The sequence below is a fragment of the Achroia grisella genome, unplaced genomic scaffold (assembly GCF_030625045.1).
Source record: "Achroia grisella isolate CSIRO2021 unplaced genomic scaffold, CSIRO_AGI_Agris_v1 utg413, whole genome shotgun sequence".
Taxonomy (NCBI): domain Eukaryota; kingdom Metazoa; phylum Arthropoda; class Insecta; order Lepidoptera; family Pyralidae; genus Achroia; species Achroia grisella.
In genome coordinates this window covers 288,909-313,117 of record NW_026712846.1, presented here as the reverse complement: position 1 = coordinate 313,117, position 24,209 = coordinate 288,909, and the positions used below count along the sequence as shown (strand labels likewise).

Below are 24,209 nucleotides of genomic sequence, written 5' to 3'. Positions count from 1 at the left end.
AAAAGAAGAGTATGTTTAGATATGACGACCGATAGAGAGCAGTGGAAGAGAATGACATACTGCGCCGACCCCAAATAATGGGATAAAGTCAAGGCAATGATGAATATATAATAATACCCTTAGACAAAAAAGACAACATTATCTAGTCCCAAGCTATGCAAAGCTTGAACTATGGGTAGAAATATGCTAGAGAAATTACAGGTTGTGAAAACAATATCTATAGTAATATCTTAGTAGGTACAAATTTTGATTTTTACTCCATAAACATTAAATTATCATAAATAAATACAATTCTTTTTAACTAGCTACTCGCCCCGGCTTCGCACAGGTGTACATGTATTACATATATAAACCTTCCTCTAGAATAATTCTATTTACTAAAAAAATCGCTTCAAAATCCGTTGCGAAGTTTTAACGATTTAAGCATACATAAGGAAAGGGACAGACAGCGATAGCGACTTTGTGTTATACTATGTTGTAATGATGATGAAGAGAGTTCTCCCCTTAACAAAGTAGGTATATAGTGTAGTATGTTATCGATGCGCCGCGCGAACATTTTCGTTTGAAATTTGTCTGGTGCCTTACGTGTTTCTCATGTCGAATGCTCGACCAATTATTTAAGAGCTTCATTACGTAATCTATTGACAAATCACAAATCTATCTGTCTATGGAAATGATTGAGATGACCTAAAAACCACATGAGTCATTGCATTAAAGTACTGCATTAAAAATGCAACAGTAAACCTCTCTGGGGGGTAATTTTTTGTGTATGTCGAACGGTAGTTAAGCTTTATTTGACGGCCACGGTGATCTAGCGGTTTTTATCAATTTTGTCGTGAAAGAAAGAGACGAATTTCTTAGCATTTCATGGATGCACCGTTTTTTTTTCGGACTACTCTAATGCTGTTGAGACAGCTCCATTGGATGATAGAGGGCGAGTGCAGATGGCGCTCCAAACCTGCGGAAGGACTTCTGGAGCGACTGAAAGCTAACTCCCGCCTGACGGATACGACTTTAGTCTGAGGGCACCGCTAGGGGTTCGAATCTCGGCTCAGACTGTATGTAGTTAATTCGATCCCCGTTTGAATTGGACGGGGGATAGATCGGAGGGATTTGCTCCGCCAGTGTGAGCCGTTAGTGCCAGCGGAAGAAACCAATCCATTAACATTCATTTAAAAAAAAATGGTAGAATACAGAAAGGAATAGAGACGCCTAATACTAGAAATTATTGCATTTTTATTTTTTTTATACTACGATTTTGGCAAACATGCTTCCGACCCATCTCTGATAAACAGTTACCGTAGCCCATAGACGCCTGATATAACAGCATCCAATTACTACATTAAAATTAGATACACTATTATGTCAGAGAGAAATGATCCTTATTAATTTGTTAACTAAAATTGAAATAATTTTGCGGTATTAATTTTTATCGGAAACCACGCCCACTATTAACACGTGTAGGCATAGACAATATCAACTACGGAACGCAAAATAGCCAATATATTAAACAAAACACGTAGACATCGACCATTAACAATTAACTTGGCAGACTACATGATTTACAACCCAGAAGCCCCGCCTGTCCTAGGTGATTGATGTCATTTATTTTGATATGGACATTGAATTGTTATAAGGTGTGTGGTACAATTCACAAGTAGAAGAGTTTAGAATCAAATCAATTCAAATCAAAAATAATTTATTCATGCAGGACATTTTAGCCGCTTATGAATGTATTTTTTTTTGTATTCTATATATTTCACTACAGTCCAGTTCAGTATGCAGTTTCAATTGAGAAGAACTGGTAATAAACTCAACTGATTTTTTTATAGACAAATTTTTACATTGCGTAATTATGAGTATGTAGGTGTCTAATTGTCTATGTCCAATGTTAAGTGAAAATCTAATTTATGCTCGGCATAAACTGCTGTTGCCATGCGCGTTTGTCATTCAAGTAATCGGTTAATGTATAATAGGCATTACTCAATAAATATGATTTACCAGATGTTTTGAATTTATTTGAAGGTAAATATAGAAAATTCCAAAGCTTTATTTTTTATATCTTTATTATTTATGAACATAGATAGTATATAATAATATACTTTTCAAGCTACATATATTATTAATTATTTTCCGTTATTTATGAATCCCAAACCTACAAGCAAGAGTTAAATCAAATACCTTTAGAAGTAAATAGATATTTCAGCTTATTACTTGCACCATACCCGATGATCGGAATACGTTGAGTCGCTACCATAAAATTAAGAAGAGACTACCAACTAACTTTTTATATGTTTTATTAAGTTGTTATTATGAGCTTATTATACTATCTAAATTATCTATCTTGTCTTTGACTGTACAATTATTCAAATATCATATTTCCTTTCATAAAACAATTAGTCTAAATAATTCTTATAAACTTTATTTCTTTAGGTACTTGAATAAGATTAAATACTAGCTGTTACCCGCGGACTTGCATATAGTATAGTTAAGTTAAAATTTTCAAAAATACTTTTATAGCCGATGCTTCAAAAGAAACCTATGATATGTTCAAAATTTTATTTTAAACTATGCAACGGATTTTAATTCAGTTTCAAGTAATAGATAGAGTGATTCAAGAGGAAGGTTTATGTACAATACATGTACACCCGTGCGAAGACGGGGCGGGTAGTTAGTTATTTATAAATTTACTTACTTGCTCATAAAATGGTGTGACTGAAATAATTTCCTTATCACTTAATAATACCTGAAGCCATTTATGCGAGAAATCAATCTAACGTTTTAATAGACTGTTTGATTCAATGTACGCTGACGTTATAGATAGATATAGATAAATAGTTTCAGCTTAATTAGCTAATTAAGCTTTTAATTATAAGTAGTATAAATTGTTTGTATTATAAGTAGTATAAATTGTTTGTATTATAAGTAGTTATAAATTGCTTGAGCGTTGTGTATCAGTGCTTACTGCCCTGCCTTTCGCCTGTAAGGTTGTTGGTTAAAATCTGTCCGACATCAAAAAAACTAAACCAATCTGAGGGACGACAGGCAGACTGCCCATTTAGAGTCAAATATGTTTTTTAATTTATTTTAATTAATTGTCTATTTTAAAAACCCCATTTCTGTAGTCTCTTGAAAATGTCCACAGGAGGAAGTTCCTCTGAAACTACACTGACCGAGACCACTTGGTTTTCAGCGTGTCGGGATCAATTCCCTGTCGATGATAGATGCCTCTGTCTACCCTATTTGAGATATCTGGAATAGGTGGTGAAAGTATATTTATACGAGTATGTTTAAATTATTATTGTGTACACAAATGTTGATTGGTCTTAAATAAATAGGTTTATTACAGATCCTTCTGATATGTCTATTCAACCATAAGTTCAAATAGCTAAGAACTACAAATAAAATAAAATATGAAATTCACGATTTTTTTATTTACTTCTTAGAAACATATAATAAATAGGTTTATTACAGATCCTTCTGATATGTCTATTCAACCATAAGTTCAAAGTGGTCTCGAGCTAAGAACTAGTAATAAAATAAAACATGAAATTCAACGAGATTTTTTTATTTACTTCGACTTAAAACATATAATAAATTAAATAGAGAGATTCAACGAGAAAATATTAAGATATCAATATATCTTAATATTTTCTTAACATGAAAAAACACATATCAGGTTGCATTTTCTCTATGAGTACTATTTTATTACTCGTAGTTATATTTGACAATATTTTTTGCTTCTCTTGTTCTCGGTCTTCTTTGAACCAATTACATCACCTGCAGGACTTTCAATCACAATAAATTAAAGAGATTCTCGATAGTTAAACCTTTTGGAGTTTTTTTTTATGTATGATAGTGGAATAGTATACCCGCGCTAATGGTTTACGCTAGCGGAGCACCAGTGGAGGATGATAAGATGATCATGAGGTTAGGTCAGTTACGCCGGCTCGGTGAGCGAATTAATGATTCCCGTCACACGACGCCCACAGGCGGCTGCTAGGAAGCAGCCGGCCGGTAAAAGAACGACGCTGGGGTGGTTCACCCCAGCAGAATGCCCGGGCAAGGAGCGCAAGCTCGGGGCCCGTACCCAGCGGTCAGACACACGGACCAGCGGACGACCCGAATAATAATAATAATAAGTCAGGACAGTTAGCCCATCGTGACAAATTCACCAAGAATTTATCACAATGGTTTCCAGGGGGAATCACGTGGAGTTCAACCTGACATGGTACATTGCTAGCAATAAGATCTACAGTCCACATTACTAACAATCCCTTCCCCCCAGGGAGTGGAGTTTGCCCGGTCAAATGATGTACAATGAATCCAGTTTTTTTATATTTTTATTCTCTATCCGATTATCTGTATGGGCTAATCTCCGAAACAGTTAGATCGGTTTAAGTGAAATTTTACCCTTAAGGAGGGTAAAATAAAATGGGGGATGAAAGTATGTATGGAAATTCGTCATTTTTGAAGCTAGAACGATGAAATTTTTTTTTTGGTCTATTATTAAACATTTTATGTTATCCAAGGTCGCTTTTCGCCGCTGACGAGGTTGCGGGCACAGCTAGTATTTTAATAAATATATATTGTGCATAACGCATAACCTTTTTTATATGATAATAGTATTTTTTTCTATTTTAAATACATTTTCTCATTTGTTCTTCTATTTACTATCTACATCTGTCATATAGGTATGCAATGAGCAATAATAATAATAATAATAACCCAAGATAATTCACACAGCGCCATCTAGTCCCAAGCTAAGTAGAGCTTGTGTTATGGGTACCAGACAACTTATATAAATACATACATAATGTACATAAGAAATACCAGACCGATACAAACAATCATACTCATGAATACAAACGTTTGTACCGTGCGAAGAATCGAACCCGCGACCATCGGAAGAAAAGCGGTGTGCTAAACCGCTAGACCACCGTGGTCGTCATAAATTCTAATGGTATAAAATATTGTCCTAATCAATGGGTTTTGTTTTGAGTACTAGCCCAATAACTTACATCATCTGAGGGTGAATGTTATTATCTATTGTTCAGGTCTGACTATTGGGAGGTTTGGAGTTAACCCTAGCAATACTCGGTCTTTTTTTTATTTAATATTTTTGTATTTGGATGAAAAGTCCCAATCTTTGATAGTAATGTTTCTTTTTAATGAAATAGCTGTGCCTGCGTATTCACCTGCGTGAATTTTATAGTTATTATAATGTAATAGTAATAATAATTTCAGGACAATTCACACAGCGCCATTTAGACCCAAGTTAAGCTAGCTAAAGCTTATGTTATGGGTACTAGACAACTGATACAAATATATTCATAGATATTTTTTTTCGTAAATACATACATATTATACATAGAAAACACTAGACCGATACAAACAAATGTTTGAATACAAATGTTTGTGTCGTGCGAGGAATCGAACCCGCGACCATCGGACGTAAAGCGGAGTGCTAGACCGCCGAGGCCGTCGATGATGTATAAGCTATATTACAGTAAAGTTTCGTCAAAATCCGTTCAGTAGTCTTTAAGATGATAATGGAATGGTGCACCTGCCTGCGTTAACGTTATACGCTGGTGGGGCACCCGTGGATGATAAGATGAGTATAGGGTCAGGTTAGTTAGCCCATCGTGGCAAGTACATCAGGAATTTAACATAATGGTTTCATGGTTAATCAATGGTGTTATTGAACCACATTACTAAGAATCTCTTTCACCACATCATTACATTTTCACTACTACCAACGGCTTAAAGGATAGCAATGAAAAATGGCATAATGACAGATTGTGTACGGATGCCATTCTTCGTCTACTTTTTTTAAAATAAAAATGCCTATAACTGCCCTCGTAACATCATCTATCCTTACTTCAAATTTAATTAAAAGCTGTTCAGTCGTGAAAATGTAACTAATATACAGACAGACACCCTCTCGCATTTTTACTACGCGTGGGTGTGTAAATTAAATATACTTCGCTAGTTATTCTTTCAACATTGGTACGTTGCTCGATAGCAATAGAAATAATCTTAATTAAATAATTAAATAGTCATATAATATTTTTTTTATTCTATCGGTCATTAGGATAGGTCGTCACAAGAAGAACGAGCAAGAAATTTGGTATTTACGATTTTTTGAATACAAACAGCCAAATATATTAAAGTCGTTAAACATATATTTTCTTCTACCGCTCATTGGTAAAGGAGATTCATCATAAGAAGAACGAAATTTAAAAGAACAAAACTTTGCGTGTTATTCTTTTACCTAAATATTTTTCAGCATTATATATTTATTTATAGTGAATAACTGCAAAAATACAGACCATAATTCTTATTTGACATGCAAATTTTATACCTTATCTATTAAACAGAATCTGATAACAGTTTTTTTTATATTCACACGATTTAAGCAGAATTTCGTTTAACTAACTAGAAGACTTTGCACAAAGTCGCCTACAATACGATAGATACCTCTGTCTTATATATTCGCCACCAAGCTCGCTTCGTAAGCTGTATTTCTGTGAGATGGTGAGATATGGTAGTGAAATGAGGAATAACATCTTAGTTCTTCAAAATTACAATCTACGAACATTATATGTAACGTTACCAGACGTCCCGTTTTGAATGGGACTGTCCCTTTTTATAATTACGAGACACTGTCCCCAAAATGAACTCTGGGACGCAAAATTGTCCCGTTTTCAAAGACCACACGAAATTTACGTAGTAGGGCTGGACTGTTTTGACGTTGATAATAAAAAAACGAGCCTGGATCATTCTTACTGAAAATCTTCAACAGATAAAGCACCTTTTATTCCTCCGATACTTATACGTAACTATTAAGCTAACTTTATCTAAATAACTTAAAAAACGCATTTTATTGACTAAATAAACCAATGTCCTGTTTTGAGTCCAAGAATAAATGGTCACATTAATTATATGGCAATTTGACTTGCGTTCTGCGGGTGACAGTTGCCACTTATCATGAAGTGAGTCGACAGCGTGTTTAACATTAAAGTTTAATAATAAATAATTTCAGATAAATTGACCACATATAATGTCATTTCAATTAAACAAATCAATAGCTAAACCGGATCATTTTGCCATTAATATATTTTCTTTTTTTGTCTTTTATATATTTTCTTTCCTGTAATTTTATTGGCAGCAATAAATGTTATTCTTATTCTAATATAATATTTCATTTGTTAAATCTTTATTACGCAAACAGAAATGTATGTGGGGAGATCATTTTAAAAAACAGTGTATAAAAAATATGTGTATAAATCAGATTAACTAATAATTGGAAATACTCTAAAAACCGGTATTTACCTATTTTAATAATCATCCATATGAATAATAATTAAATAATTAATTATTATATCCTGCACACAATTTGTTTTACCCGTAGGTAACTGAAGACCTTACCTTTATAGGATTTATTCCCACAATAGAATTCAATTGGAAGTATTCCTTCGAAATTAGTACCCATATATGAACATAATGATGAATCACGCGCAATTATACTTATAATTATTACGAATAAAATGTATAGTTCCCCAACTGAAACGTCATTGATAAGAACACGTAACTTGTCCAAGGACTAGGGAAACCCGTAGGTGCTTTGGGATACGCATGTGTCATTTGAAGGGTTAGTTCTCACGTTGGTGACGTAGCGGCCATTGAAAACGCACCGCGAAAGATGTGGATCTGTAGTATATAAAGTGGTACGGCCGTGGTAAGAGGCATCCAGCTGTATATTACTTATAATTAATCAATTAAAAAAAAAGTGACATTAAAAATGTATACGATCTTCTTGTCAATTATCGCAGTCATTTTGGGGGTTAATGGTGAGTTCAAAAAAATATATATTTAATCTTACAATTTTAATTAGAATGTTTATTATTTTCATAATAATTTTGGAGATGGATAGTTTTTAAAATAGAAATCGTCTTATATTTATTACTTTTATTTGAGTGAATTGGAAAATGTATATAAATATATTAAAAAAAAAACTGCACTACTTTGGATGTTGACGGTCGTTACAAAATAATACTTTAATATAAAATTTAATTATGCAGTTATTTATAACTTTACTTGGTAACGTCAGAAAAACTTTTTACTACACAATAATAATATTAGAAGAAGGTATACATATTTTTATAAATTTTAAAATATGTAGGTACTCGTATTAATTTACGAAAAAATATTATTTAGTCTATAAAATAAACGTAAACAAATCCTAACAGTCAATAAAGGTTGATTAATAATATGATTTAATATACTGCTATAAACACCATGAAAACAATCGATTAGAATGGTATGCTTGAAGCCAGAGTGACATGCGAACAAGTGTTGTTGCATTTGTGACTGGATCGCATAAACATCCGACAAGCATACTTAAGAAAGTTGTGAGACATTCAGTTTGATTAAATGTTATTTGCTTAATTAGGTACATCTCTATTTTTATGGGGCCGAAATATATAACGCAATCGATCGATTTTCTGTCTTAATAAAGTGGGGATCGAAATGGTCTAAGTAGAGGTTAGAATGCCTAGTGATGTTCTCAGACTAAAATCATATCCGTCAGGTATGAGTCGATCATCAGCTGCTACATAACTCCTCCGGATTTTAAGTGTATCCTGCAGTTGCCATCATTTTAGCTCGGTGAAGCTGTAAAGGCCAGTTGCAACAGCATCAGAATAGATAGATAGATAGATAGATAGATAAGTTCTTTATTCAGCCATTACAAACACATAGCATACATGAGATACATTTTATAAATAGAAATAAAGTTTACAGATTAAATAATACAGAAATATGATATTACAAAATAAAATAAAATAAAAATGGAGGTGGCTTTATGTGTCGCAATGATGAAGAGGCAACCAACTCAGCATGAAGCTACAGATAAGTCTGCAGCGCTGATATTCTGTTGGCTCCTATAATTAAATACATACTTACATACATATATACGTGAATGTTTATATATTACACTTCGAGCTCTTAAAAAAATTATACTATTACAAAACACTATACAATATACAAATAAATTAAAAAAATGAAGTGGTGTGTTATGTATACATATATTGTTAACCTATAGATACATACTACGTACATAAATAATAGTAGTTGTTAGCATATACAAGGTCGCTGGCTAAACGCGCCGTGAGTCAGACATTATTGTTCCTGACCATGCTTACCGACTTCGGTCGTTGAAAAAAAAGACTCCTCAGATAAAGGACCTCCTATTTAAAGTCAGTTGTTCAGACAATAAGTGTTTTTTTAAAAGGTTTTTAAAATTCACTTTAGTTTTTATATTACGAATGGGAGGAGGTAAGTTATTCCAACACTTGGAGGCCATATATCTGAAACTGCCTCTGAAGGCAGTAGTCCGATGTGCTGGAGTCACTAGTCGATACAACGAAGCCCTGGTTTTAAAAGCATGCTGATTGCCAGACCACACAAGTTTTCTATAAAGGTAATCAGGCATTTTGGATTCAATGACATCAAACAACAAAGTCGCAAAATAAAGGTTGTAACGTGAAGACATATTTAGTAGTTTAGCATTATTGAGATAAGGAGAGACATGACTACGCGGTGGTATACGGAAGCAAAAACGGGCGCATGCATTTTGTACACGTTGGATAAGCCGCCGTGATCTAGCTAGTGTACATGAACCGAAAACAGCTAAACCGTAACTCAGCTTGGACAATATCAGAGAATCGCACAGTCGAACACGTAGATCAGTTGAAAGATAATTTCGAATTTTGTACAATATCTTTAGTCTGTAGAAGCAATTCCCCACACAATCTAGGACATGGTTTTCGAATTTAAGACCAGAGTCCATTAGTAGACCCAGATTGCGCGTTTCAGTTACTTGCAACAGAGGTGTACCTTCTACTGTTATAACTGGTGTTTGATTTTTAATTTTTTGTACCTGCAATTTAGAACCCAATATCATGAATTTCGACTTAGCCGGATTCAAAACAAGAGAATTTTTATTACACCAGTTCGATATACGGAAAAGTGTTGAGTTCAATATTCTAACCGCCATGTTTGTATCTTGAGGATTTATAGACATGTAAACTTGTAAGTCATCCGCATATTGGTGATATAAACATCCTTCACAGTATCTAGCAATGTCAGCACTATACAGAATGAATAAGAGGGGACCCAGAATTGATCCCTGCGGGACTCCTCGCGTCAATAGTCTAGGTTTGGAATATAGTAGAGTGCCGTTGTTCTGTGTTACCTTTACGAGCTGATGACGATTACTGAGGTAACTATCAAACCAGAGTATTGTTTGCCCATCAAATCCATAGTATCTAAGTTTTGAAAGTAACAGGTTTATATTTAAACATTCGAAAGCTCTCGAAAAATCGAGCAAAGTAAGCAAGGTACCATTTCCCTTATCCATAGCCGCCAAAACATTGTCCACAACATCCAATAATGCAGTGATCGTACCTCTTCGTTTTCTAAATCCAGATTGAAAAGGTGGTAATATGTTATTGGCTTCCAAGTAATAGGACACTTGTAGATGGACAATCCTTTCCAGGACTTTAGACAAAAAAGGTAATATGCTAATCGGTCGCAAATCTGATAAGTTTGATGGGTTGGTAACCTTAGGGATAGGACATACCACCGCTATTTTCCATATTGCAGGGAATGTTGAAGACTCTATAGACTTATTAATTATGAAAGTAATAATGTCCAGTGTCCTAGGTAATAGGTGTCCTAATAGTTCGAATAAAAAATTACCCATTCCCATTTTCAACAGTTCAAATCTACAGTTTTGCTATTATTATTACGTACATACGTGTGGATCATTTTAGAATTGAAAATACGTACCGTACAAAAGGTGTCCGCTGAAAACCAGCGTCGTGGCACCCCGTCACGACATATGCTGAGCGGAGACCTAGTTGGTACTCTAATTATTAATATAAAATGTAAATTTAATTTTAAAAATTATTTTCAGTGTACCAAATAAACAATTTTCTTTCTTTCTTTACAATTCAGCTAATAAAAATAATTCTTAAATAGTTCGGTAATTTTATCGATTTTAATCTGTTATAATTGAGATTTGATAAAACATCGGATATGTAGATATTTTACCTTTAGTTTATAGTGTTGCCATGCATCTGTCAATCATAATATAGGCGCGAAAATGTTGAAAGTTAATTTTGATCCAAAGGTGCTAATAAAAAATGCAACAGATTTATATGTAACATTAACAATTTTTAATGGAGTTACTTTAGTTTAAATTTATACACATAGCGGTTCATTGTTACAAAATATTTTATTTATCAACTAGCTGAGCCCGTGACTTCATTCTCGTGGTACACGGAATAACAATTGTTTATCTTTATAACTTGTATGTTTGTAAACTTTTTTCTTTGCAAAAACAGTTCAATAAAAACAAACAATAATTTTCAAAACATTTACAACAACAAACACAATATACTAAACAACACAATATACTACTGGAATACACCCAAATCGGATAAGCTAATGCACAATCTTCTAATTCCAACTAACATAGTTTTGGATTCTGTTACGTTGGTAAATCCACCAATAATAGTTTTCATAGGTATATCTTCTATGTACAGATAGCGATCAGTTAAATTTTTATTACATGTATTATAAAAATAGGCTATACTAGCTGCTACCGCGACTTCATTCATGTGTACCTATTTAAAATATCCAAGCAAGCAGTTATTTTATATATATATTTATTTTTTAATTTAATTCCAATTTTAAAATAGAATTTAAAATTGGAATGAAAAAAATAATCCGTCCGCTACTTAAGAAGCCCTAGACCATTGAGCAAATAACCACATCAGTTTACCATAGACATAGCAGCAATTCCTCATGAAGCCGTGACGTGTAGATAACGTGCTATGTACCCAGCACGTCTTGCCCTACTTTTCCTGTTTTCAGAAATGGTTATCGCTAAATTTGTTCTGTTAATTTACTCTAATTATAATAATCTACCTATATATCATTGTTTTTTTTAATAGACAAACCAAAATACCAACACTACGGATGTCAATAAATCTTTTAACTATAGTAAAACATTGTCCTAAATAACATGAGTATTTTTTAATTAAAAAATATTTCTACAATATTTGTTTAAAGCACGGGAAGGAACGGTTTGCTAACGTTCTATATGAAGCATGTGTGAAAATTATTTGTTACGTGATACTCAACTGTGTGACAGAGATAGCTAGACTGTGAAAATGAGACAGGATTTTTAGTTTTATTGAAATAAAAAATAAATATGGATAGCCCTAACATAAATGGAGTATCTGTTATATTTATAACAGTGCACTCGAATAAAGTTGAATAATGACGGTCCACCTGATGGTAAGTGATAACCGTCGCCTATATTGATAGAGATATTGAGTGGATTACATATATAGTAGTAAATATAATTTACTTCGTTCCGATTGCAGTTGCACGTTACATATAAACTGTTACTTAGCAACAATACTTATTTTAAATGTGATGGATTATACTTTTTCTACTTCAATGTGCCTAATATCTATATATATATATGAACACTTGCGCTATCACTTTTGCGTATAGAGGCCATGCCTCCATTTCCTGTATTTCAATGGCGTCATGAAGCAAGCTGTTTGGCGGCTGAAATGGGTCAAACAGATTCCAGAATACAAAACTTTGTACAAAGTGTTACTGATTAAATTTGCTTTTGTGAGAAATACTATTTCAAGTGAGCATTACATATATCAATATGTAATGCTCACTTGAAATAGTATTTCTAAATTATGATATTGATATATCATAATTTAGACCGAAAGCTGTAACAATAGGAGATTATTATTAATACATACTTAACAAAAAAATAAACAATTATAATTATTAAATACTTATATTAATTAACACACACATTTTTATTAGGTTCAGCTTGTAGTGCTATCATGAATCTGTCAATCAGAATATAGGCGCGAAAATGTTGAATTTTTAATTTGAATGACTTTTTTCCCACATTAGTTCCTCTTTTTCCAATAATGGAACAGGCAAAGATCCTTAGACCATACAGCCTAGTCTTGTACACGTAAAGAGGCGACAAAAGCTACAAATAAAAGATAATAGCGCATAAACTATTTTATTTGTTTCATTTGTGAATTTTATAAAAATGTTTGCCTAATATAAAAATAATATATTGCTGCCATTTATCTATGTATAATCCAAAGAAAAATGATTTTGTAGACGCAAAATGCTATCTAATATTAGTAGGTACGGATGAACAAACAACACAGGTACTTATTATTACAAAAATTGTTAATATCTGTATCAACAGCTATAAGGTCACGTATAAGTCTAGAATTTTGCACAATTCTTAGGTACAAATCTATGCAATGCAAGACTTACTGAAATCTTGACCTCATTATTGTTCAGTGATAATCCACAGAGGTCATTTGTCGATATATACTGTTACATCATATATGTTAATGCATTTTTTAATATATTTAACTAAATACTGTTTGCTTGAAGAATATTTGTTCTATTATTGTTAAGGAATATTGTAAATATTTTAATGCTGTAATGGCAACCGTAGGGTAGTCTTTCAGAACATCGAAGTAAAAGGTTCTATCCCCGTATTAATGAATCTTTTGGTATTTAGACAACGGATTTATATATTTTTTAAGTTCATGTATAATTTTACACAAGTAGGTTTTATACAAAGTTATTTGTGTGGAGAGTATGAACTATTTCAGCCCCTAAGCAGTTTGCTTTGTATGTTCTTTTTCGGTTAAAAGTTAAAATAAGGCAGTAAAGTTATAGGATACAGAGCTGTGACTTTTTACTTCTATGGTAAGTCATGAGAGGTAAGAGCATGTGGTGCCGCATGATAACTGGTAATGGATATAGGCATCGGTTGCCACCTGCCATTAGTACCATATTGTAAGCTTGTTTACTCTTTCAGTCACTTAAAAAATAATTAAATTAATCTAGATTAATGTTATATAAAAAACGTGACTGACCCGTTCAATATTTTTTTTATTTTGCTCTAGATAGTTGCTTGTTAGGTATCCAACTGGTTTTCTATTTCAATATAGTAGGTACTGGTTTATTATATTTAGTTCAATGGACTAGACTGTCCATATATGATGATTATTGCAACACTATTACTGTTACTTCTTAATTTTGTTATGTTATTGTATTATAAATCAGTCAGCTAATACTGCCGACATAAAAACAAATGTTATATTAAATGTTATTCGGGTCAATATATTGCCATAAAATTTTGAAACTGACTTCAATTTGTTATATCTAAAGTTGGTTTCCCAAACCGTAGAAATGGAATATAACTTCCAACTCAAACATATTGTTAATTCATATTAGCAGTCGATTTCATGTTTTTTTTTCATACATTCTCACAAATGAGAAGTCATTCATTCAAATTCAGAACTTGTAGTAGTGAACCTACTTTTTAAACATAGTGAAAACTTTCTCAGTTCTATAAATTATTGACAAGAATTTTATTTGAAATATTGGATGAAAATAGTTAAAACATTCGAAATTCAAATTAGATAACAGGTGACGTAACCATAGATGTAAAATGATTTACTCTTTATACTGTACAACGTAGATATTTGTGTAAACAAAGTCACAGGATAAGAACATCAAAGCGTAATGTTTTAATATCTCGACTTATAATCCTTAAAGGTCGTGAATTCTAATTTACTTGACAAGTATTCCAATTTACGCTATAGCAACTAAAAAATTTTTTTTAAATTACTTGCTGATAATTGTATACTGAAAAGCTTTCTATAGGTGAAAGAAGTTTTAAAGTCGTTCGAGTATTTTAAGAGTTTATCTAATCCTTAGTGTCCTTACTAATATTATAAATGAGAAAGTAACTCTGTCTGTCTGTCTCGCTTTCACGCTAAAACTACTACACCGATTTCAATAAAATTTGGTATCCAGATAGTCTAGACCCTGAGAAAGGACATAGGCTACTTTTTAATGCGAAGAAAGGGTTGTAATGGGTTGAAAGGGAGATGAAACGTTCTATGGAAGTATTGTCATTTTTAAAGCTAGAAGCTTGAAACTTATTTTTCAAGCTTTTGACTCTCTATATGATATTCAAAGTTTGCACGAATTTTACCCTTAAGGGGGTAAAATAAAATAGGGGATGAAATGGAAATTTCTCATTCGTCCTCTATTCCTTGCGAACGAAGTCGCGGGCACAGCTAGTACAAAATAAACATAAAAAAATCCCTGCTCTTTATATACTCTACATTACTATAGATGGTATAGATCTTATAGAAGTCTAATAAAATGGTTAAACATAATTGAACCCGGAACCTCATTTAAACTCCTTACATGTAGTTACCATATTAAAATTCGAGTTAAAAGCTTAAGTGTAAATAATAAAGAGTGGTATTTTGATAAAAATAAGTACATATAGCTAAGTTTCAATAATAAAAAAATTTTAGTTTTCGATTATCAATAATATTAGGTATAAACGCGAAAATTTGTGAGTATGGATGGACGTTGAAAGGATTTTGATGAAACGTTGCTATAACATAGCTTATATATCACAATAACACATAGATTATAAATTTCATGCGTGTGAAATCGCCGGCACAGCTAGTATTGCATAATTTATTTGGCCGTCGTAAAAAAAGATTAATAACTTAACCGACTCACAAAGAGAATTGTAATTTAGTGATTTTATGGTCGGAATTTTTTAAGATGTTTTAGAATTCGTCGTGTCATTATATTAAGTAGTAAAACAATCACGACAATTGACTACATGAATACGTAATTTCTATTTTGATTGAGTTTAAACGGGAGGATATGAAACAAATGTGTTTTGGTTTACAAAAATAATCAAGCTTCCAAAGGTGAAAATTCTGTTAAAAACGGCTGGAACGTTTTTAATGGAATTTTAATTTAAACTTTCAGTCGCAGTAGTTACATCATAATTACATTTTTTTAAAAAATCTGTCTTTTCTTACTAATCTGCTTATATAACTTACACTAATTTTATTTTCGGCAGGTTATTTATTTTAATAATAAAACTATTAAATTCCAAGCGGAGACATCGTGGGTAACAGCTAGTATATATATTTAGTATTATCACTAAAATATTTGTTACATAACATATCATATTTTAAGTAATAGGATCTTCAATATGTTGTTGCACTAAGCAAAATATTTGTATTCACAAGTATGATTGTTTTTGTTATTATTGATTGGTCTGGAGTTTTCTTATACATACAAATATATTACGTATGTATTTACAAAATGCATTTAAATATTTCTATCTGTTGTCTAGTAGCCATAATACATGCTCTGCTTAGCTTGGAACTAGATGACGCTATGTGTATTTTTTGGCGGGGCGCCAGTGGAAGATGATAAGATGAGTATAAGGTCAGCTAGAACTTCATCATGAATTTATTCCTTGGTTTCCAGGAAGAACCACGTGCCACCTGACATGGTACATTGCTATTAGTTCACATTACTAACAATCTCCGTACCCCCACGCTGTGTGTATTGTCCTAAGTTATTGTTATTATACAAACTACCCTTATAAATAATTAACACATAAGAAGAATAAAATAATAAAGATCAATTAGAATAGCTTAGTGGCCTGAAATGAAAATCACGGTTTTTCAGTTTTATTTGTTCCAAGGACTTTTTAGGATTAATACAGGAGTTAGAACTATAATTGTTTTTTTATTCAACAGTCTCCCATGTCGTCGGTTGGGGGTACCGAGCGTCAGACCAGAGGCGGTGGGCCGTGCTCCACCCCGCCTGCGGAGGTCGGCAGCAGTCTCCAATTGCTATAGCAGCTAGACAAGCAATCCCCATTTCTATACCGGCTATGGAACTCATTGGCTACCAAAATCCTCTGCCGGGACCATTGACTGTAACTAACAATGGGCATTCTGGTAAGTCCTAGAATCTTGACACTTCTTTTTATTAATGATTACGGAATAATTCACCCGCCTGCGTTAACGGTATACGCTGGCGGGGCACCAGTGGAGGATGATAAAATGAGCATGATGTCAAGTTAGTCCATCTTGGCCAATGGCAATTTACCGCGATGCTTTCCAAGGAGAACCGCATGGATGTCAACCTGATAGGGCCAGCAACGGGGTCCACATGGTCCACATTATTAACAATCCCCTTCCCATCGATTCTTGGCACTTAGAATGTAAACTACTGTATTGAAATTTTTAGAAACAAAATTATAATGAGAAGTAATCATAATATACCAATCTGCGGGGAAGGGAATTGTTAGTAATGTGGTATCATGACTCCATTACTAGCAATATACCATGTCAGGTTGATGTCCACGCGGTACCCCCTGGAAACCATCTTGATAAATTCCTGGTGAATTTATCATGATCGGCTAACAGACCTGACCTCATGCTCATCTTATCATTCTCCACTGGTGCCCCGTCAGCGTAAACCGTTAGCGTAGGCTGGTGCACCATTCCATTACCATACACAAAAAATATAAACCAACTTTTGCGATTATTATCCGCGATGGGGTGGTTAGATGTATGTTTTAATGAATTAATAATGTTACATTCCTTCCCTTTTCCAAATTAATACTAATTTTTATACGTTTAACTTCCAGTGGCCCTAACAATCCCCAAGTACAGTTCCGAGGAAGATAAGAAGGGGTTCCGTCTACCGTATATTTTCGGTGGGCCCCTCGATACTGAGTACGAGATCGAGGGTCTCCACTTCCACTGGGGCGACAAGAACAACCGCGGCTCTGAGCACACCCTGAACGATATGCGTCTCCCTCTTGAAATGCACATCATACACAGGAACAAAAAATACAGGAGTTTAGCAGAGGCTCTCCAGCATCCCGATGGTTTATGCGTCCTTGCTTTCTTCTATCAGGTAAAAAAATATCTAAAGGTGAAGCTGTAAAGGTCAGCTGCACTAGAATAGTTCGAAAAAACATAGGTGCTTAAGATGACTAGTAGCAAACTAGTATCTACTTCAGCCAATAGGACAGGATAAGCACATAAATATCAACGCTAACCTTTATACACTAATATATCCGTTAGTAAGGAGTTGGATTTCAACCGTTTCCATAAATCGTTCTGGAGTTTTCGAGTGCAAGCTGCACTCGAATATTGCGAAATGTAACTGACGAAAATAGGGTGTAGGCAACATCCTTATTTGCGTCAGGTGAAGTTGTAAAGGCAGAAAAATCTTACTTATATATACTTGGGATATCATCCCAAGCTAGCAAACTAGTATTAAAACCATCAGTTAAACAGAATAAGCATTAATCAAAGTTAATCTTTCTTCTACAGGTTGTAGAGTTCGATGCGAAACTCCTCACTCCCATCGTAAAGAACTTATCAGCTATAGAGAACTACAACACCAGTATGCAGCTGCCCCATACCTTCTCCTTGTCATCGATACTCTCAGGCCTGGATACTGAGAGGTTCTACACGTACAAGGGTTCCCTGACAACCCCTCCTTGCGCTGAAGCTGTGACATGGGTCGTGTTCTCGGATTACCTGCCGATTTCTGTATTCCAGGTATGCTGTTTGCAATTAGTTTAATTTGTATGCAAATGAAATAGAACAAGAAAAAAACATACATTTGCAACTATTAGGACCCAACCCTAATGAGGTAGTCAGAAACATTTTTTCAATGGACGGATTCAAACACTTGCACTAACGGTGTACGCTGACGGGGCACTAGTGGACGTTGATAAGATGAGCACGACGTCAGTTAGCCCATAGTGACAAATCATATCAATTTATCAAGATGGTTTCCAGGTGGAACCTATACTGAACCGATTTTGGTAATATTTTTTACTAGCCATGATTGTAAAGTTTCATTAAAATCCATTCGGTACTTTTTGCGTGAAAGAATAACAAACATTCATTCATAAACACTCGCAAACATCCGCGTTTATAATATTAGTATGAGAATTGTCACGATTTTATTTTATTTTTCTAGATGGACAACTTCCGCGGCCTTCTCTCCAACCTGAACCTACCTCTCGTGGACAACTTCAGACAGCTGCAACCGCTCTTCGGGCGCCGCGTCTTCGTCCGCATCACGTCAAAGAATCCCAAATTCAAGAAAACCAAACTCCACTACTCCAAATGGGACTGGGTTGGCCATAAAAAGACGGAAAATGACGTCACTGACTTCGACGATTAATAAATAGGAAACATATATTTCCTTCACATTCTCTAAATACGGGTAATTAACTCACTTGTCTATACCAAATACTGCATGATTGTTACCATGTTTTTGTTATATATGGTTGTGCACTTTATAATGTATATATATGTGAATATTAGGTATACGTATAATATAAGTTATATAAGTCTGTTTTAATATTATTAATATTAAATAAACATTTGAATAACGTTTCATAATATTTTTTATTTTAATATACGTAACAGGTACAGAATAACATCAACATACAGAGACAGGACAATACAATTATTAATGAAACAAATAAAGTTATGTAGAGTAGTTCTCCGCTCCGAACATTGACTGAAAATGAAATATTTATATAGGATTATATAAGAATAATCTTAAAGGACTTACCAAGCTAAAAGCCGATATAATGGGTACTCATGAATTTGAGCAATTTTGACGAAGAAGCAAAGTGGAAGACTGAAAATAATTTCCAATTCTTGAGGCGAGTTACGTGATGGATGTAGTGTATAAAAAACAAACTTCAAAGAATCCACTATTCTTCTTGGTGAATTGTTCCATTCAGGAGACCTGTGGTCGGCCTTTAGGTCGGTATGTCCATACGACTTACACTGTATGTTATTTATATATATATATATATATATATATATGTATATAATATAGATAAATATATAATGTACAAGTAAGACTAAACTGTAGAAAAATAATATTTTATTATATATATTATAGACAAACAAAAAAAGGTATAATATGGACTACCCCTGATTTTTAAATTTTTTGTTTAGTACACAACTACACATACGTCGAAACCTCACGTCGAGAGAGGCAAATGCCTATAATATATATATATCACAAAATTACTCGTGTTAACACCTGATTTACTATATTAAAAATATCCCCCATTCATAAAGACCTCACATGTACAACTTAGACTATAGAACTTTCTTTCTCGATAAGAATATAGTTTGAAAGAAAAACATAAAACAGTTCAATAGCCTAAATAACGGTTTAACGTTTTTACAAACGTATTAACGGAATAATTTACTAATAAGATATTAAATAAAATGGCGTACCTTAATTTGTTTCATAGCAAAAATGCCACAAAATGCAAAACCAATTCGTCAAAACAAATCATTAACATTTTAATGATAACTGACTTATTCCAAACATCAAACCACAGATTATATATCAACAAACTGTCCAGTACATTTTAGTAGAATCACAACGAACACTTCAGGAAAATCAAAATCATTCATTTTTCTCATTTAAATGGCCCTTCTGACTAAGAATTGGTACGACCCGATTTGATTGTCTTTACATTTACCGGTTCTATGACATAGTATATTTTTATTTTTTTTATACCACATAGGTGGCAAACAAGCATAGGTACGGCTCATCTGATGGTAAACGGTTACCGTAGCCTATATTAATCTACGTAGAAATGTCGAAGGGTATGATGCTTTCTTGAGTTTTTTTGTCTCTGCTAGCAGTGAAAAATAAAGGAATGAATACAGTTAGTAAGCCAATTTTTGTAGACTCTAATCATTATTGCCCCTTTGTCTTGCTTGTTCTGTTAGGATTTCTTTTCGTGAGAGGAACTAAAAAGAGATTTCTATTAAAACGAAATGGGGATGGGGATTTATAAAAAACACAAAACATAATAATTTCATCAGGCCATTCTCATCAGAAGGGTCTAAAAATAAATATAAAAACCATTATTTCGTTGCAACAAAAACATGCACAAATGTTCAAACAAACACAATAAATGAAACAATTTCGTATTGTTTGTAATTTATATTCTAGAATACAATAAAATAATAACTTCAACAATTCTATACAAGATTAAATTTGTAATACATTAATAATTTAATTAAAATCTGGCATATCTATAGTCTCAACGGATGATAAAATCATGTAAATCTGTAATTGTGGAATGTATTAGATTCAAACTGCTTTAGTTTTAAATTGCACACGGAAAACAGACTTACGTCCAGAGGCATAACATTAGTGGTTAGTTTCTGTAGAAAGGATTATATATATACAGATGCCAGTTGTTGTGAATGTCGACAAACACATGCATCAAACCAGTTTTAGCGTACCAAGTCGTCAGGATTGAACATGCCCTGAAACAAAAACAATTCATTTTAAATAATAATCATTCACACAGCGCCATTTAGTCCCAAGCTAAGTAGGGCTTATGTTATGGGTACTAGACAACTGATACAAATATATAGATACTACCTGTCCCGGCAAATATTGTTTTGCCTTAAAATAAATTTAAAAAATTTAGTGGTGGACTACCCCTAACATTTAGGGGGATGAAAAATAGATGTTGGCCGATTCTCAGACCTACTCAATACGCTCACAAATTTTTTGAGAATCGGTCAAGCCGTTTCGGAGGAGTATGGGAACGAAAACTGTGACACGAGAATTTTATATATAAGATTTTTTTGTAAATACAATACCAACACAAGGGTGAGAATGAGTTTGTTAGTAATGTGGACCAATAATGCCATTGCTAGCAATGCACCATGTCAGATTGACCTCTTCATGGCTGCGCCTAGTAGCTATCATGATAAATTACTGGTGAAGATGTCACAATAGGCTAACTGACCTGTCCTCATGCTCATCTTATCCATTAATGCCACGCCAGGATAATTCAAAAGTGCAACTGAGTGTAAGTCTATTATAGATTTTAAAAAATTTTGTTTATTTTTAAAATCCATAATAGAATGTTACAAGGGAACTTTTAGGACTTTCAGAGTCACCTAATGTGACTCTTGTTCCAATTTGAATATTGAGGTAACTAGCAAATAAGTATAGGCACATCACACAGTACTATCAGAGCTGATTTGTTTTGTATTGGTCATATATAAAGGTAATGACATACTTATATAAAATAATAATGGCCTGATTTCATCCAATTGTCTCCTGTTTAGTAAGTTAACTAATGAGTTCTTAAAAAGTAAATTTTCTATTTTTTCTTGTCTATTTTTCTCACTGACTTCTTTAAAATTATATTGTAACTTAAACTATACAACAAAATGTTACAAATAAACAAATATTAATATTCAGGATTGACATAATTTGATTTGACAAACAGGAAAGTACTGGTAATTTTGATAGATATAAGTGTTTATTATATAATCTGAGGAAATAAGAAGAGGCCAAATTTCTGGCTGAAAAACTTGAGGACTTCATCATTTTGATGCTGCTGCTCTAAACAGTCAAACCATTTGGCAGTTTAGATGGACTGGCTGTTTGTTTGGCTGTTTAATTTAACCTCCTATAGCAGTGGTTAGTCTTCAAAAGACCTCAAACCTTTCGTACCCCTCATTGTAGCAATCACACTAATATTATAAATGATGACAAAAGCCAAACTGGCGGGAACAGCAGCAGGGCAGGTGGTGGGGGCAGCAGAGTGATAGTTATAAAATAATATTTTGGAAATTGTTCTTGTTTTTAATATGCTGCATTGATACAACTTAAGAAACAACATCATCACATCACATGGAAATACCATCCTATAAGAATATGTGATATAAGAACTATAAGAACATCCTATAGGAGTGAAATTTAAAAAAGAAGGAGAATCTAAGCAAATTACCTTTGCGCGACGTAGAATGGAGTCCTTGCTAGCATCATATGGATGATCCTTGGAGGGTATCTCAAGCACAGCAGGCACTGGTGCTGTGTGTGAATCAATCACATGTCTGATCAGCTCAGCCACATTCTGGTTGATGAGGATGATGTCAATGTCATCTCGTTTCACGAACCTCTTGAAACAGTCCTCCAATTCACTGACTGCTGTATCTGTTTAATAATTATGATAATCAGTTTTTACTATCTTCATAAACAATTAATTTTAATCAAATTTATATTATTTAAGATGAGAATATAGTTTTCAAAAATGTATAAATTAATTAGTTTTTTTTACTAAATTTACACACATTCTAGTAAGTGAAGATCTACTAAGATGTACTAGCTATATCTTGCAGTATTGCCTCAGTGAATTCAGGTAAAAAATAGCCTATTTGTTAACAAGTTTAATTTAAATTCATCTTGTATAATGGAGTAATAAAGGCTATGTTTGGACCTTAAAAACTCCTAAACTCGCTTAGAAACTCTAAAACTTATAGTATTAATCATATTCACATGATAGTATTTATATGTTTAAAACTAAAAGAAGTTACATATTTCATTTATGGGGGTATGTTTCCATCCACTGACCTTGTGTAAGGGATAAACAAAAGTAAAGAATAAACTATTGAACAAAATGAATAAATATAATAGATACGAATCTCGTTTCTTCTTAGAATAAGTAGATAAAATGCATAGGTACATCTGAACTACTACAATGATGGATCAGCAACATGGTACTTACTTTTGTCAACAACCATGAAATTGGGATGTCTGTTTTTGTTGATTTCACCAATACCACCCAATAGGAAACCTACGCATGTGTCCTGTAATATTAAAAATACTAAGCATTAAATACTACGAAGATAAATCGCTTTTGCTGTTTGTTCGTCGCTTAAATCTTTTACGCAACGAATTTTAATGTAGTCTTTAGCAATAGAGTGATTGAAGAAGAAGGTTTATAGATATAGATGTACACCCGTGCAAGACGGGGTGACTAGCTAGTTGTAAATAAAACAATGAAAATCATGATTTTCTGGCAAGGTTTGGAAGCATTATAAAATTGTATAAAGTGAAGATATTATACACAGTAAATGAGAAAAGATTAAATAATACCTCATCACCGATGACACTGATCAATTTTCCTTTAACTGCTGCGTGTAGGGCCATTTTTGTGGAGTTTTATTATATTTTTATTAATTTTTTGGTGAATCAAGAACTGTCACAAGGGATCGTCACCTGACTTATTGGATTTTCGCCTATTTTGTTGGTAGTACTGTCAAAACATATAATAGCCGTCAATAAAGCGTTTTGTTGCAAAATTACAAATAGTGCATTATGTGATATGATTGGTGGTAGTTATTTTGGTATGAGTGATT

At 33.3% G+C, this 24,209-nt stretch overlaps 2 protein-coding genes across 2 annotated transcripts; one reads left to right on the top strand and one right to left on the bottom strand.

Annotated features, from left to right (window-relative positions):
• Nucleotides 1-9,329: 9,329 nt before the first annotated feature.
• On the top strand, nucleotides 9,330-19,340 carry LOC131844755 (carbonic anhydrase 7). Its single transcript, XM_059193716.1, has 5 exons — nucleotides 9,330-9,339; nucleotides 16,728-16,931; nucleotides 17,627-17,898; nucleotides 18,321-18,551; nucleotides 18,979-19,340. The coding sequence occupies exons 1-5, from the start codon at nucleotides 9,330-9,332 to the stop codon at nucleotides 19,183-19,185; spliced, it is 924 nt and encodes a 307-aa protein (XP_059049699.1). The 3' UTR covers nucleotides 19,186-19,340.
• An 84-nt stretch (nucleotides 19,341-19,424) lies between these two features.
• Nucleotides 19,425-24,092, bottom strand: LOC131844748 (V-type proton ATPase subunit F). The gene is made up of 5 exons (XM_059193709.1): nucleotides 23,947-24,092; nucleotides 23,576-23,657; nucleotides 22,799-23,004; nucleotides 21,291-21,314; nucleotides 19,425-19,527 (listed from the first exon to the last, which is right to left on the bottom strand). Exons 1-5 carry the CDS (start codon nucleotides 23,998-24,000, stop codon nucleotides 19,495-19,497), a joined length of 399 nt encoding a protein of 132 aa, XP_059049692.1. The 5' UTR covers nucleotides 24,001-24,092; the 3' UTR covers nucleotides 19,425-19,494.
• Between the last annotated feature and the right edge of the window lie 117 nt (nucleotides 24,093-24,209).

What these genes read in the sequence shown, in the direction of transcription:
- LOC131844755 (XM_059193716.1), top strand. An exon ending in AACTAACAATGGGCATTCTG is followed by an intron (nt 16,932 to 17,626) that starts GTAAGTCCTAGA and finishes TTTAACTTCCAG; the next exon opens with TGGCCCTAACAATCCCCAAG. An exon ending in TCCTTGCTTTCTTCTATCAG is followed by an intron (nt 17,899 to 18,320) that starts GTAAAAAAATAT and finishes TTTCTTCTACAG; the next exon opens with GTTGTAGAGTTCGATGCGAA.
- LOC131844748 (XM_059193709.1), bottom strand. Translation starts at nt 24,000, where the DNA reads ATGGCCCTACACGCAGCAGTTAAAGGAAAATTGATCAGTGTCATCGGT. An exon ending in CCATTCTACGTCGCGCAAAG is followed by an intron (nt 21,315 to 22,798) that starts GTAATTTGCTTA and finishes TTTTTGTTTCAG; the next exon opens with GGCATGTTCAATCCTGACGA. An exon ending in TGTTCAATCCTGACGACTTG is followed by an intron (nt 19,528 to 21,290) that starts GTACGCTAAAAC and finishes TTTCATTTTCAG; the next exon opens with TCAATGTTCGGAGCGGAGAA.